Source organism: Pseudorasbora parva, chromosome 7, assembly GCF_024679245.1.
Source record: "Pseudorasbora parva isolate DD20220531a chromosome 7, ASM2467924v1, whole genome shotgun sequence".
Classification (NCBI taxonomy): domain Eukaryota; kingdom Metazoa; phylum Chordata; class Actinopteri; order Cypriniformes; family Gobionidae; genus Pseudorasbora; species Pseudorasbora parva.
The window spans coordinates 24,948,188-24,964,235 of record NC_090178.1 but is presented as its reverse complement, the minus strand read 5'-3'; the positions used below and the strand labels follow the sequence as shown (position 1 = coordinate 24,964,235).

The 16,048-nt window shown below is 38.9% G+C and overlaps 1 protein-coding gene across 1 annotated transcript in view; it reads left to right on the top strand.

Annotated features, from left to right (window-relative positions):
* Positions 1-559: 559 nt before the first annotated feature.
* LOC137083741 (nuclear pore membrane glycoprotein 210-like) overlaps positions 560-16,048 on the top strand; it is a 36,803-nt gene continuing 21,314 nt past the window's right edge. The window contains exons 1-13 of the mRNA XM_067449686.1: positions 560-780; positions 3,112-3,272; positions 4,323-4,454; positions 4,555-4,633; positions 4,721-4,871; positions 6,447-6,579; positions 8,276-8,425; positions 8,517-8,585; positions 8,666-8,775; positions 8,858-8,995; positions 14,279-14,416; positions 14,490-14,645; positions 14,727-15,048. Coding sequence (XP_067305787.1) covers positions 620-780; positions 3,112-3,272; positions 4,323-4,454; positions 4,555-4,633; positions 4,721-4,871; positions 6,447-6,579; positions 8,276-8,425; positions 8,517-8,585; positions 8,666-8,775; positions 8,858-8,995; positions 14,279-14,416; positions 14,490-14,645; positions 14,727-15,048 — 1,900 coding nt within the window. The 5' untranslated portion in view covers positions 560-619. The remainder of the gene's footprint in view (positions 781-3,111; positions 3,273-4,322; positions 4,455-4,554; positions 4,634-4,720; positions 4,872-6,446; positions 6,580-8,275; positions 8,426-8,516; positions 8,586-8,665; positions 8,776-8,857; positions 8,996-14,278; positions 14,417-14,489; positions 14,646-14,726; positions 15,049-16,048) is intronic.

The window sequence follows — 16,048 nt, the reverse complement described above, 5'->3', positions numbered from 1 at the left end:
GAAGTGTAACCAAATTTGCGCAGATTTAGCGTGAGTCATCATCATGATAAAAACATTGTATGCGCGAAATCTGCGCATATCTGGTTTACTTGAACTTGAACACAACGGAGCGAAGCCGAAGAAAAAAAAACATAATAATACGGCGATAGTTAGGCTACTTGCCTGGGGTAACGTTAACTAAATCCCAGTACAGTACTACTGCTTTAGTAGAAGTTTTTAATGGACTTACAAATTTAGATTTTAAACCTGCATCTCCATTATTATTATTTTTATTTCCTTTGAAAATAAAACCCCTTATTCTACTTTGAAAATTGTAGACAGGTCACATCGTTTTGAGCGTTATGTAAAAACAGAGCACGAGGATTACGATCAAACAGAGCCTACGTATGTTACACTGTTTCAAAAATCAACCACAACTAGCGTCATTTTAACGGCTAGTGCTGTTTACCAGCGCCTGGCATAACTCTTAATTTAGATCTTAAGTTACAAATGAGATTAACTAGTTTGCAGTTTCTGCTCGTATCTTTGCATCGAAAATAATGTCAAAATAACTGTTTAGCCACCAGCAGTAGCCTATTCAGTTGTGTATTGTAGTTGATTTTAGAGCTGCAGTTTCAACATGCCTATGATGGAAAGAGCAGTTTGGGCGATTTTGCTAATGAGCTCATTGATTACACAAAGTAAGTCGACTAAACTGAACGTTCCCAAGCTGCTGTTACCTCTCAGCGTTCATGTGCCTGTGAACATCTCACTGACAGCACAGAGAGGATGCTACAAATGGTGAGTGACAGGGGCCGTAGAGCATACTCAGCTTAACATGCCATTCTGTCTCATTACGAGCTGTCATGTCTGAATTAATTTAGTCAGTTCGTTTCTCCTTGCTGAATAACAAAATTCAAACAATCTTTTTATGATATGACATCATCTCCAGGGTGAAGTTTGGTTTGCCTAAGGTTATATAACGTAGACAGTAACTTAACCTGCACTTCCCTGCAAATCAGTAACGTTAGTAGACTATGCATTTCCTGAATGATAGGCCTAACAGTGTTTGCAAAGCTGCACAAGAAGAATGTTAAAAACTTAAAATTAGTTAAAGTTTGCTGTTTCTGTGTGATGATATAGTGTGAATATAGATCGAGAGATAAAGTGAAAGAGTGATTGACTGAGGAGGGCATCAATAATGGGTCACTCTGGCCTGTCCATTTATAAATGGAAATATAAAGATAAATGTAGTCTCATCAAGACAATTCAAAGTACAATTTACAGTTAGTAGATATTAAAATGTGTATACAGATATCAAAATAACTTAAAGGGGTGGTTGCATGCGATTTCACTTTTTTAACTTTAGTTAGTGTGTATAATGTTGCTGCTTGAGCATAAACAGTATCTGCAGAGTTACAGTGCTGAAAGTTCAATGCAAACAGAGATATTGTCTTTTAAAGTTATGGCCGTTTATTGCCTACAAAAACGGCCAGTTTGGAATACAACAAGCTTTTCCGGGTTGGTGACATCATAAACCCTTGATATTAACATAAACACTGCCCACCCGCGAACATGCAAAAAAAGTGGGCAAGGAAGAGAGAGCTGTCACAGTCATTAAGGAAGAGAGAGCTGTTGCAGTAGGCTAGAGTGTTGCAGACATGCAATCGAAACAAAGTTATTTTTCACCCCAAGCGCACGACTAAACCATCCGGGTATCTTTGGAATACTCTTTTCAATATACTACGATTTGGGACATATTAATTCTATTTTCGAATACTATTTAGTATGGATAGTATGCAAATTGGGACGCAGGGATGTTATACTGCACCACATAAACACAACCAAGCCTAGAAAAACACCACAGAACCACCCCTTTAAGTTAGATTGGACTTTGAATGCCTCAAAGAAACTGAGACAAAACGTCCCACAGCTTTACCTGTTTATTTTATTTTTTTAATGTGAAATGAGGAAGGATCACTATAATGTTCTTAACACAAATGTAATTTTATTACCTCTTAATTTGATCAAAATGATGATTATGTACACTACCAATCAAAATTTTGCGATGTTTGATTTTTAAATGTTTTTCAAATAAGTATCTTATGCTCACCAAGTCTGCATTTATTTAATCAGAAATACAGTTAAAATAGTAATTAAGGGATTTTTTTCTTTTTTTACCATAAACTAACTTTTTAAAAGTAAAAATCTGAATATTTTTACCTTAATTGCCTAGAGTAATTATCAAAGTCATTCTTTATCGTGAAGTCCCCTTTTCCAGAGTTAACAGCACTAAGACTAGTTGTATATTCAGCTCTGGAAAAAAAATAAGAGACCACTGCAATTTTTTCTTAAATCAGCATCTCTACAAGAATGGAAGCCATTCCATTCCAATGTCTGTTGAATTCCAACACAGGCACACCTCATTCTACTGAATGAGGTGCTGATTAGGTGATCACCTGAACCAAATCTTATTTAAAAAGAAAAAAAAGTATTAAAAAAAACACTTCTGTGGTCATCACTATCCTCTTGCAGTAGGACCAGATGGATGGCAAAAACAGTGCCTGTACTGTTAATTACTTTTAATTCCAAGAGGAAAAGAAGGGTTCAATTCTGGCTTTACTGGCAGAGGGATACAGTGAGTGTCGGGTTGCTTCCACATCCTTAAAATTTCAAAGACGGCAGTTCATAAGAACAAGGTCAAGCAGCAGAAATTGGGGACAACAAGTCTACAGACTTGGCGAAAATGACTATCTATTGACTGGAATGACCACCAACTCATTCGAATGTCACTCAACAACCATAGGATGACATCAACTGATAATTTTGCAGTGGTCTCTTAATTTTTTCATATCATATATATATATAATTATTATTTTTTTTATGTAATAATGATTATATTCTGTTGATCTAAAATAATTGATTGATACATACTTTTTTAACTTAAACTGTTTTGTAGCCTTTGAGTTTCATATTCTAATCATGACATTTTTAAAATGTGTTTGAAAAGAAACACATGCCTGAATTATTTCCATAAAAGTAAGTATTAAGAGAATAATATAGGCAATATAATGTTTTACTTGCCTTACTTTAGTCATGTGTCTAACTCTATTGCTGTCTGTCTGACTTTAGGGTGTCCTCTAAGCCTGAGACTGTCAGGGTGTATCCACTCTCTGCACTCAGCCCTCCGGCTCTGTTGCCCGTGTCTTCCTGCAGTCAGCAGTGCTTGGTGTCAGCTCTGTCCTCCCCCCAGGCTGTCCCTATCCGTACCGTGGTCCAGGCACAAGACCCTGGTGAGCAGGAGGAGGGGACAGTAATAAATAGACATGCATTTTCTTTCTACAGAAGGACATTACAGCAGAATAGGTTATTTTTTCACAAACAATTCAATTGAAATATATGAATCATAAAACCATTTTTCATTTGAAATTAACCGTCATTTTAATTGACAAATAACTGCTGAATGCAGTCAGCCTGCTCACTCTTTGTCTCACTGACTGATTGAATTAAAATGCAGAGTACGCACCATTTAAATCTCATTACAATTGTTCTCAGTCTATTAAAAGGATAGTCCATCCAAATATTAAATCTGTCATTATTTATTTACCCTCATGTCGTTCCAAGTCTGTAAGAGTTTTTCTTCTGTGAAACATAAAATAAGATATTGTTGAAGAATTTTGGTAACCAAACAGTTTTGGTCCCCATTGATTTCAATTGTATTTATGTCATGACAAAAGTGTTTGGCATGGTAATGGATATGACAATGTCGATATGTTTGGTCTTGGTGGAATAGATATGCTAAGGTGCTGCTGTTGCTGCTGCAGAGCAAGTACAGGGCTTGCTACTGGCGATACATACACAACACGCTGCTGTGAGTAAGACATGCTTCTGCTGTACAAAATAGCATACATGAATTACCCATAGCAGATCTATACAGGTGTGGAGCTGGGGAAGGTGAAGGGTTTCTGAAAGCGCACTGCAACTGTTGACTAGCATTGGAAGGTTAAGTAGTAAGCTCATTGGCTACTGATGCAGCAGGAACCAATCAGCTGTGCCCTATAGAATGATGTGATTGCAAGCAGATTGCGTTAAGGACCTATTAGTTTGCACCATCTAGTTTCATGACAGAACTTTGTATGAACAAAAACACAATAGAAGTCAATGGCAACCAAAATTGGTTTGGTTACCAACATCAAATAATCAACTTCAAAATATCTTCTATATTCCACAGAAGAAAGACATTCATACAGGTTTGGGACAACATGAGAGTAATTTTAGTTATGTTTGGCATCCTGAACGACATGAAGGGTTCAAAAATGTGACTTCACCCATTATTATTTTAGTGACGGGTCACAATTTGCGCTGTGACGTCATCATTGATCGGATTGAAAAGATTAAGATCATCACGACTGCTCGACAGCTTTTTACTGATGACCCTCCACTGCAGTTATCTGTCCAGGCGTTTGACTCTGAAGGTACTTTTCATTTCGTGGATTTCATTTAGGCACTGTGAAGATGTGTTTCATTGAGATTGAGAAGGTTATGACTGTGCTTTGTTCTTGGCCTGATCCACAGGAAATACTTTTAGCTGTCTGGCTGGCTTGAAATTTAATTGGAGACTGGCAAGGGAGTCTGATGAAATACAAGCAGTGAGGTGAACAGGGGTCTTTATGTGAAGAGAGAGGGAGCGAGATGGGGAAAACACATCAACATCGCATCTTGTTTTCTGTGATTAACATAGGTTTGTGCGCTACCACGATGCCGGGTACGTTCCCCCACCTCATATCCGGTCTCTAGAAGATGTTGGTCACAGAGGTGAGAGTGTCCTTCTGTACGGGATTCACAGTGGCTCAGCACTTATAAAAGTGTCTTTTCTACACTCTGAACAAAAGGTAAGAAAGCACATAGACAGAATGATTTAATATTACATTTTAAAATGATGGCAGATTCACATAAGCCAATAATTACTTTTACAGTTTTTTTTTGGATTGCTTACACACTAAAATTAAAAGTAGTACACTATTAGCAAAACCTTACTCTCAAGAAGCAAAACATCAGCCCATATTTGCACAACTATAAGCACATTGTCAACCTCACACTTGTTGCAAAACTCTACACACAGTGACTTGCAAAACAATAAACACACTTAACATACATTATACACAAAAATCTATCATGAAGTCACTTCCTTGTGTGCAACTTCCTTCCCAAAGCACTGACTGTCAAATTACCGCACCGTCCAACCAATTGGTTCAACACAGTCATCAGGTGTGCAAACAGTTGTTTGCTTAATTGTAGACACACCGATCAGGTGTATAAGCACTATAAAAGCAGCTGGTTAGTTCGTCCGTCTTGAAAGAGTTGGAGAAAGAGTAAGACGAGGAGGAGACCGAGGAGGAGGACAAGGAGGAGGCCTATGACCAGATAGATGGAGGTAGTAGCAATGCAAGGATGGATTCGTCATTCAAGTCGTTTCTTTCCAGGGTGTCTTGCTAATGATAACATCACCTGCGCTGTTGATGAAAATCTCTGGCCAGATCCAGCTAGGCGACGAGACAATGTTTTTTTAAAACATTTTATTAATTTTTTTGTAACCGTAAGCTTACACTGTAAAAATAAAAACGGAAATTATACTGGTAATTTTCTGCCAGTACATTATCCAGTAATTTTATGGAAATTTCTGTTACGTAACCCTTACAGTAAAACACAAACTAATGCAATGTGTAATTCAAAAAAAAAAAAAAAAAAATGGAAAATTCCTTCATATTGTACATTTGACTTATGCCCTATTTTTACGGACTGTACCCTATTTTATATTTTTTATTTTATATTTTTTAATTATATTTTTTTTACAAGAGTTTTTAATTATGCAAAGGATCTGTAGTGTTTTGCTGATTGGGTGTGTGGTTGTGCTAATTGTGTGTAGTGTTTTGAAAACACGGGCACTGTTTTGAAAATTGTGCTTAAGCAATCCAAAAAAAATAATTTATTGCTGGTAACCCCTTTAATGGCCAATATTAAAATTCTATACTATATTCTTAAAAGTAAAAATATAAAACATACTAGAAATTAAACAAATAGTTTTGAATACTGTGGTTCAAAAAATTAATTTAGGCATCGCAAAATAATATTGAGTAATGAGACTGCACAGGTCATATTGTAAAAATTGGTGAAAAGAATGTGTAACGTTTACATAGCAAGGATCGATAGTGACAGTAAAGAAGTTTAAAATATAGTTAAAAATATATATTTCAAATAAATTCTGTTCTTTTGAATTTTCTATTCATCAAAAATTTCTCGAGCACCAAATGTGACAGTGAAAAATAGAGAAATTATGCTAAAAATTCAGCTTTGATCATAAAATACATTAAAATAGAAAGTTATTTTAAATGGTAATGCTTCCACTATTACTATTTAACTGTATTTTTAATCAAATTCTTTGTGTGTGTGTGTGCGACTGGGTCCAGCATGTAGAAGCAGCCAGTGTGACTGTGTTTGTGATAGACAGACTACACTTGAATCCAGTGGGGGATACATACCTGCTACAGGGATCCACAATCAGATACAGTCTGTGGAAAACAGAGCAAGAAGGAGAGACTGGTATGAATAAAATCCATTTTTTGCGGTTTTGATGCTGGATTAGCTGGCGGACCATTATAACCAGGGGTTAAAGGGTTAGTTTATCCAAAAATTTAATTTATGTAATTAATGACTCACCCTAATGTTGTTCCACACCCGTAAGAGCTCCGTTCATCTTCAGAAAATATTTTATGATATTTTAATATTTAGTCCGACAGCATATATAAGTATATGCACACTATACTGTCCATGTCCAGAAAGTAGTCCATATGTGACATCAGTTAGTTAATTAGAATCTCTTGAAGCATCGAAAATACATTTTGGTCCAAAAATAACAAAAACTACAACTTTATTCAGCATTGTCTTCTCTTCCGCGTTTGTTTTCAAACCTCAAATAAAGATTCAAACGGTCATGAATCAGCGTATTGATTTATGATTCGGATCGCCAATATCACGTGATTTCAACAGTTTGGCATTTTGACATGCGATCTGAATCATGAATTAATACGCTGATTCATGACCATTTCAATCTTTATTTGAGGTTTGTTATTCTATTCTTACATTCAGGGGTTGTTTAGTAATTTGATTATGATTTTTTTTCCGTTGGGTGTACCACGGACGGGACACTTCGGGCTTAAGGGGTTAAAATTAAAATTGTTTGATTTGCCTCAGGAAAAAAATACATATTTTAAGAATTCTATAAAGACACGTATATTCTGTTGCGGTATAAACTGTAAAAGAAACATAGAGACAAGACAGCACATTCTCATATAACCCGACACCAGCTTATAAGCACACGCAGCACAAGAATTATTACTTTTATGTATTTTTTTCTAACATGTAATATGACAGTTTGGTCTGTGTATTGTGTCTGCATTCCAGTATTTATACAAAAATATTACATGATTTATTTATTACAGTGTTTACTTGGTCATGGGCCATTGAAACGTCTCGGTTACATATGTAACCCTCGTTCCCTTTCAGTCGGTCACGTTCGACGTACGTCGGACTTAGACTGACGAATTGGGATCACAATTCGTCGGTCTAAGTCCGACGTACGTCGAACGTGACCGACTGAAAGGGAACTACAGAGCCCCCACATAACAACTCCCAATTTAACCCTTGAATCCTGATCATAGCCATGTTGTTCACTAACAAAAAATGCTGATGAATTTGGAGAAACCAATTGACCAAGGGCAGCTTGCTGGTCATTAAAAAGTAATCCATCTCTCTCTGACATAGGGACACATGCATATCAGCATCCAAAACCAGCAATGGTGGTCTTTTTATCATGACATACTGATTCAGAAACAATATTGTCCTTTGTAAGACTTGATATTAAAGTTCATGACTCACTGACAGAGAAATGTTAAAAATGTATGCATGATGTTTATTATTCAATCGCTGGTTAAGCGCTGGACTGTGTTGAGCTTTCTTTTAAAGCCATCTGAACGCAAGAATCTCATTTGACAAGTGTCCTCAACACCTCTTCACATAAACACGCACCCCCAGATTACCAATATGCCAGTGGCTTAATATGCTTATGACAATATTGCTTTAAAACTGCAAGTTAACACTTTAACACCCTAAACACATGGCTTCACACTTCTAGACCAATTATATTCCATCGTATGAACACATCGTTGCATATGTCAAGATAGGTGTGTAAAACTTTTTACACCTGCATATAATTACTTACTCTCCTGTCTGTTTGTAGAGGTCAGTTTCTCTGAGGAGGGATATGGACTTGTTGTGGATGGATGCAGGGGCAGAATGTACCATCATGACATCATCTGTGTTGAGCGGGAAACCGCGACCATCACCGCCCTCAAGCCGGGTCATGCGACACTAACAGTTGCACACAACAGTATCCGACACAACTGTCGTTTTTCATTGAAACGTTATGTTGTAGGGCATATGAGTATGTTGTTATGTTTCTAAACTCAATTGTGACTCAGATCTGCCCCCTGAAATAATGTCCCAACTCCCTCGAACTTCTGTATATGTGGTGAAGCCCAGCTATATGAGTGAGTTAACCATATTAAATATCTTAAGCCGCACACCTGTATGAGAGTTTATGGTTATTTGCATATTGTCTGTGTTTCAGCATTGAGTATTGAGGAGGAAGAGGACAGATGGGTTTTGGAGACAGGGCGGCAGTATTATCTTACTATCCGTATCCATGACAGCAAGGGCCACGTGGTTCACCTGTCACAGGTTGTGTTTCATAGTTTCTGCACTGTTTGCTCCACTGCATCTCTTGACAGGAGCATAACGTCTGAACTTTATCCCTGTGCAGAATGTGGTGATTGTTGTGGAGGAGGCTGGGGGGTTAGTGACACTCGAGTCTTCGTCTGATCCATCCCGCCATCTCCTGCAGACCATCATGAAAGGAAAGACTTTAATACAGGCCTCACTTTATAGCACCATCTCTGAGGTAACATACTCGCACACATTATTCCAGCGAACGAAATCGTTTGTTTTTGTAATCTTTAAAATTATCTTCAGCTTGTTCTTCCTTTTTTTCTTCCTTTTTTGATGATGTCAATTATGGAAAATGTTAAAGTGCCTATAATATGCTATTTAAAAGGTATCTAGTATTCTAATTTTGTTTTGGAGGTCTCCTACAATAGGTTTACATGCATCCAAGATCAAAAACCTTTTTTTGCTGTCTGTTGTCGTGATAGGTCTACTGCTTGTAGTGTGTGTCAGAAACAAAACACACACACCATATCATAGGCTTCCTCAGTGCTTATGTACACAGTGATGTGAACAGTAATGATGCTGTCAGTTTTTTTCCATATCAGTTCTAGCAATTAATTCCTTATGCTTTGGAAGTGCATGCATTTGAAAGTGGGTTCCCAGTAGAGCCTGTAGTGATTTTTACTTTTGTCCACCAAAGGACACTAAAGCCGGGTGCACACTGTGCGATTTTGGCCACGATTAGGCCGTCTGGGACAAATTCAGCAAATCCTAAAAGATTCCTCAGATCCTAGGCTAAAATCTGACGTCTTTGGTCGTTAGTTTGACATGTTCACTGGCAGCCGATTAATGAGCGCTGCGATCAAATTTTACCTCAGACGAAATTCTGGCAGTGTCAGAAGATTTGGCACACAATCCCGCAGTGTGACTTCTCCTACGACGACAGTCAAATATCTCGACCAAAACGAGTAATAGAGATTTCTTTGTAGCCAGCATTTCAGTCCCACGTGTAATGCAGCTCACTGTCACTGAACGCGTCATTCATTGATGAAAGAGTTTTCTTGCGCGCGTCCGTTTTTAGCGCGCCTTCACTATCGTGCAGTCTGACATTAATGTCAACTGAGATCTTACAGTGGCGATCATGTTTGTACAGTCTGACAAGGGACATTCGCAAAGGATTTTGAAAAATCGCACAGTGTGCAGGACCCATAAGTATGGTAGCGATTGGGCTGACGTTGTGATTTTTGGATCACACGTAAATTAAGGTGTGGTTTTGAGTACATCAGATGACCACCTTCCTCCCTCTTAGTTTGGGACACTAGTGAAGGTCTTTTATCTTGACTGTATGAGAGAACTCCACACAGGAGGCTGTCCAGTCATTTAGAATGAATGTAAAGGGGGTAGAGTTGTTCAGCTGATCTGAAAGATTGGGGAGTTTTTTAACGTGTACAGCCTCTTTTGTATTATCAGCACAAGGAAGACACAATTGTCAGCCCTATTATGGCTGTCACAAACCAGGACATTAGGGATCAGTCTCTAGGTGGGGGAAGGGCAGAAACTGCATGTGGACCAATGAGAAGTCCTGTCCTTCCTGGGCTTGGTACCAGAGGTCTTCTTGCCCTCAAAGAGGTGTCTGGCTGTGTTCCAAGCATCATGGCTTTTGACATTTTGTTTGTGCTAGTTCAACAAGATCCAATCAAACTGTAGCAAACCTTTGTCCACTGTTATGGGCAAAGAGGGGCCCGGCCATAAACTGGGACCTGGAATGTGCTGTCCACTACAAGCCTGACCGATAAGGATTGTTTGAGGGCTGATGCCGATACCGATCTGATATTGATATATACACTCACCTAAAGGATTATTGGGAACACCATACTAATACTGTGTTTGACCCCCTTTCTCCTTCAGAACTGCCTTAATTCTACGTGGCATTGATTCAACAATGTGCTGAAAGCATTCTTTAGAAATGTTGGCCCATATTGAGAGGATAGCATCTTGCAGTTGATGGAGATTTGTGGGATGCACAAACAGGGCACGAAGCTCCTGTTCCACGACATCCCAAAGATGCTCAATTGGGTTGCGATCTGGTGACTGTGGGGGACATTTTAGTACAGTGAACTCATTGTCATGTTCAAGAAACCAATTTGAAATGATTCAAGCTTTGTAACATGGTGCATTATCCTACTGGAAGTAGCCATCAGAGGTTGGGTATTTGGTGGTCATAAAGGGATGGACATGGTCAGAAACAATGCTCAGGTAGGCCGTGGCATTTAAACGATGCCCAATTGGCACTAAGGGGCCTAAAGTGTGCCAAGAAAACATCCCCCACACCATTACACCACCGCCACTGTCTCAACAGAAATCGAGACTCAACAGACCAGGCAACATTTTTCCAGTTTTCAGCTGTCGAATTTTGTAAGCTTGTGCAAATTGAAGCCTCTTTTTCCTATTTGTAGTGGAGATGAGTGGTACCTGGTTGGGTCTTCTGCTGTTGTAGCCCATCCGCTTCAAGGTTGTGCGTGTTGTGGCTTCACAAATGCTTTGCTGCATATCTCGGTTGTACCGAGACGTTATTTCAGTCAAAGTTGCTCTTCTATCAGCTTGAATCAGTCGGCCCATTCTCCTCTGACCTCTAGCATCAACAAGGCATTTTCACCCACAGGACTGCCACATACTGTATGCTTTTCCCTTTTCACACCATTCTTTGTAAACCCTAGTAATGGTTCTGCGTGAAAATCCCAGTAACTGAGCAGATTGTGAAATACTTAGACCGGCCCGTCTGGCACCAACAACCATGCTACGCTCAAAATTGCTTAAATCATTGTTTCCCATTCTGACATTCAGTTTGGAATTCAGGAGATTATCTTGACCAGGACCACACCCCTAAATGCATTGAAGTAACTGCCATGTGATCAGTTGATTAGTTAATTGCATTAATGAGAAATTGAACAGGTGTTCCTAATAATCCTTTAGATGAGTGTATATACGAACTGTAATGCATAAGACCTGCCTGGAACTACTGTAACAGTGCTTGTAGCCGTGTACAGAAAAATAATTGCACAGAAAATTAATCAACTAATCAGAATCAAGCATTGAAAAGCCCTGTAGTATAACACAAAAAAAAACATTTACCTGACCCCAAACTTTTGAACTAAAGTGTGTGTGTAGAATTATTTTGTGTTTTTATAGGATTAAACACAATTTTACAACACAATTTTATGATACAGGATACAAGTCTTGTTTTTTCACGTGCAACTCCAGTTCATTCCTGTGGGATGTTCTGCAAAACTTTTCTGATCAAGCAACCACAACTAAAGAGGATAAATCTTAGCAAACTTTTATCGGTGAGCAACCTGAATGTGTACATGGATGGTTATATACTTTCACATAGACATCAGAACTGTAAAAAATGGTTTTACTGAAACTATTATTTTTGTGCTGCTTATTTTTCCCTGTTGGCCCATGGGTTTAATTAGACAATACCAATGTCATCAGTATGTCAAATATCCTACTTCTGGGATTTTGTTCAGTTCATTGCTCAGTTTGAGGGGTTTAGTCTGGGTTATTTCACAAAAGTGCAGTTCTGTCTTATTGGAGTATATGGCACAAGCTGTTTGTAGATCTAGAGGGGAGCCCTACCTGAGGGGGCATTAAAAGAGAGAGAGCAGGAAATGAGGACACACACAGTGTGAAGTGTAAAGAGAGGCATGTGGTGTGTTAGGAAACCCATTGTTTAAAAAGGAAAAGACAGCGTGTTCCATCTGCAGGAGGCACTGTGGTGGCAGATGATGAAACATGTCTTAGAGGGGGGCAGTTTTATCCGATCGTCATGCAGGCGTTATGGTTCTGGAAGATGAGCTTCGGGGGAAACATTGCTCATTAGTTTCAGTCTGCAACTTCCTGTCGATGCCCGCTTACTTATAAGGATCATCCATTAGATTAATGGGACAAAAAAGAAGGAAAATCCCTCCAAACTACCTCCATGGGAAATCATCCTTTAGGCAGGCGTACATTTTCCTGTCAGACCTTCACTGCGAACGCTGTAGTGTTTTTTTGTGGTTTGGCTGACTATTGAGCTGATGAGTATCAGCTACATAAAGTTCCCCAGCCTTCTTAAAGTGATATTTACCTAGAGTTTGTGTCTGTGACATGGTTTGTTATATTATTGTAACAGTAGTTACTTAAAGGGGGGGTGAAATGCTGTTTCATGCATACTGAGCTTTTTACACTGCTAAAGACTTGAATTCCCATCCTAAACATAGACAAAGTTTCAAAAACTAATGTTGGACCTTTGATGGAGTATTTCTGTGTCAAAAATACACTTCCGGTTTCTGACAAGTTTTGGAGAGTTTTTTTCGAGTATGGGTCGGCTTGACGTCGATGGAGCGGAAGGTCCTTGTATGGGCCGTATGGGCTCTTCTCCCGGGATGGGTGTACGCGCGCGTGACTAAAGCGAGAGAGGAAATGCACGCCCGTAAACACTCTCTCATCCACTCGTCCATGAACACTTATGTCGTTATAGTCCGCGCCGCACTCCACTTTATTCCTATGGGTGACATCAAGCGACTTCAACACTTCAGCACAGCATTCCGGGAAGGCAACGCTGCATTTGAACCGATTTAAACGCAGAAATGACAGGAATCTTCACAAAATTGCGGATCTCCACGGTCACTGCTGTCACAGGACTTCAGCAAATCATACCAAAGAAGTGTGTTTTTGACGGAGCGGTCCCAGCGATAAAGGTTCACGGTCGGTGAGTAAAACTGCTTCAAATGTCTGTGCTGTTGGCTATCGTCGCGTGAGTAAACATCAGTAAACGACACGATCGCGTGCTTCGTCATTCAAATGCGCTAACGGTTACTCCATTGTTGTTCTATGTATAACGTTACACTAGTCTGACGTGCAAAACCGTTTTGCTTGCTACTGCTAAGGTTTAGTTGCATACAATAGTCCATAAACCAAATCATATCCTCATAAACTGAGAGTAAACACACAAATGTTGACAGGCCACTAAATAAAGTACATACCTCAGAGGCGGACGTCCTGCTGTTGCTGTTTCTCCTGTTCAATTTATTTCAGTCTCCGAATGATTCTGGATCATATATCTATTAGCTGAGATCGATAGCGTCACCACTTTGTGCGCTCGTCATTCTTTAGCTCCGCCCACTCGATACACCTCCAGGTGCTCTTTTTTTTCCGGAAAGACTCTGTACAGCCCATATTTCTTTTATAAATATAATAAATCTAAAGACTTTTCGGAGATATGAAGGATGCAATACTACTCTATAGGTACTCAAGATTGACATGAGATTGACTGAAACTGAGTGTTTCACCCCCCTTTAAAATAACTTTCATGTGTTATTCCAAGCGGTTTCAAACCTTTTGTTGCCACGGACCCAAAAATATGATGGTTTCTTTGTAAGTTTCTAAAATATAAAAGCAACTACTGTATATAGTTTATATGTTTAATACACCCATTTATACTGTAAAAATAATTATTTTATTTAAATAACAACAGAATGGTGAAGAGTGGCCTGTCATCCCACCAATCCGAGTACGACAGGAAGTTGAAATCTACAACCCTCTTACCCTGCAGCCTTCTGTGATTGTGTTTCCATGGCAACCCCACAATAAGCTGTATCAGCACAATATTCAGGTGGCGTTACAATTCAATATTGTTATCTATGGAGCATAATGACTGTGTTTACTATAACTGACTGTGTTTTCAGGTGAAGGGAGGAAGTGGCTCTGTGAAATGGGAAGTGTCTGATAGTGGATTTGCCACAGTTACAGTAAAAGGAGTGGTTCTAGCAGGAAAGAGGAGGGGCCAGGCTAAAATTCAAGTTTCAGATTCTAAAAACACCCTACATAAAGGAGTCGGGAAGGTAACATTTCACACAAACATATATAAACATATATACATATATAAACTTCTGTGTCTGATGTTTCTCATCATGTGTGTACAGGTGATGGTTTTAAGGCCTGGCCGGTTGCAGTTGATTCCTCAGAGGGCCTATTGTCGCGTGGGGGACAGTATAGATATTCCCATGGCTCTTTGGGGCATTCAGGACCCATCAAGCAATTGCTCTCAGACACATGTCTTCGATACATATTCAAACACTCACAAGAGCACCATTACAAATTCTCAGGCAAACTTCTCCAACACACAAAATCCTCAATGTGGAGAGACTCTACTGGAGGACAGAAATCTTGTGGCTGTCACCGACTGCTCTCAGCTCTCTCTACACGTCCACACTGAACCTTCCGGCATCTTTACACACATGTCAGGTGCAGCATCTTCACCCCCTCTCCATCTCTACAATTGTGCATAGTTCATCCATTCACACTCCACTGATTCCTTCAATACCCTCTTTCTCTGATGGCCCTTTCATTCACCCTCCTGCTGTAATTGTTTACTTCGGGGCATATTGAACATGAGGAATAAGTGATCTACTCCCAGTCACACACAGAGACCCCCTCACTGCTTACTTTCTCGCTTTACCCCCCTCCCCCCTCACGTGGGATTTCCTCTCCACTGCACGCACAAATTAAAATAGGATTAATTAGTTAATTTCTCTTGGTTTAATTTAAAGTACTGGGAAAATCAATATGCGCTCTCTCCGTGTAATCCGGTTAGTACATTAGCCCGTAAACATCAAGTTGATGGAGTATATGCGTGTTTGTGTTTGACAGAGGATTTATGTACCGATAACTTGCACAGCTGTCCAGCACGTGAAGCCAGTACTTGTGAACTTGATGTGAATCAAGCCAAACATTCTTAGAGTAAAATTTTGTCTTATATTCACAACAGTGATTACCATAAGAATAACAATTGCCACCAACATCACAGTTTAGATTTAATCTGAATAGTATTTTGTTGTTCTTAGACATTTGCTTTTAATCATTGGCATAGTTGGAGCAACTATTTCCACTACACTGTATAAATGAATAATTAATTTGTGAGCTGTCTATAATAAATGTATGTAAAACAGTGTTACTTTAGAAGTATTTATATACTTACATTTTTCTTCAATTGTTTACACGCAATTTTGAAAACGGAGTTCTTTTTGTCAAAATATAAATCACAATTATCCAAAGACCACAATCAATTAGCAAAATTCCTAGATTGTTTGCAAAATGACACACTTCTGTCAAAACATATACACATATTTGTGAAAATGCTATTTGTTTTCATTTAACCAACACAGTCATCAATGATCATACACTATTGCAGCCAGTTTCACACTGCTGTGATAAATAAAAAACACATTTGTAAAAAAAAAAAAAA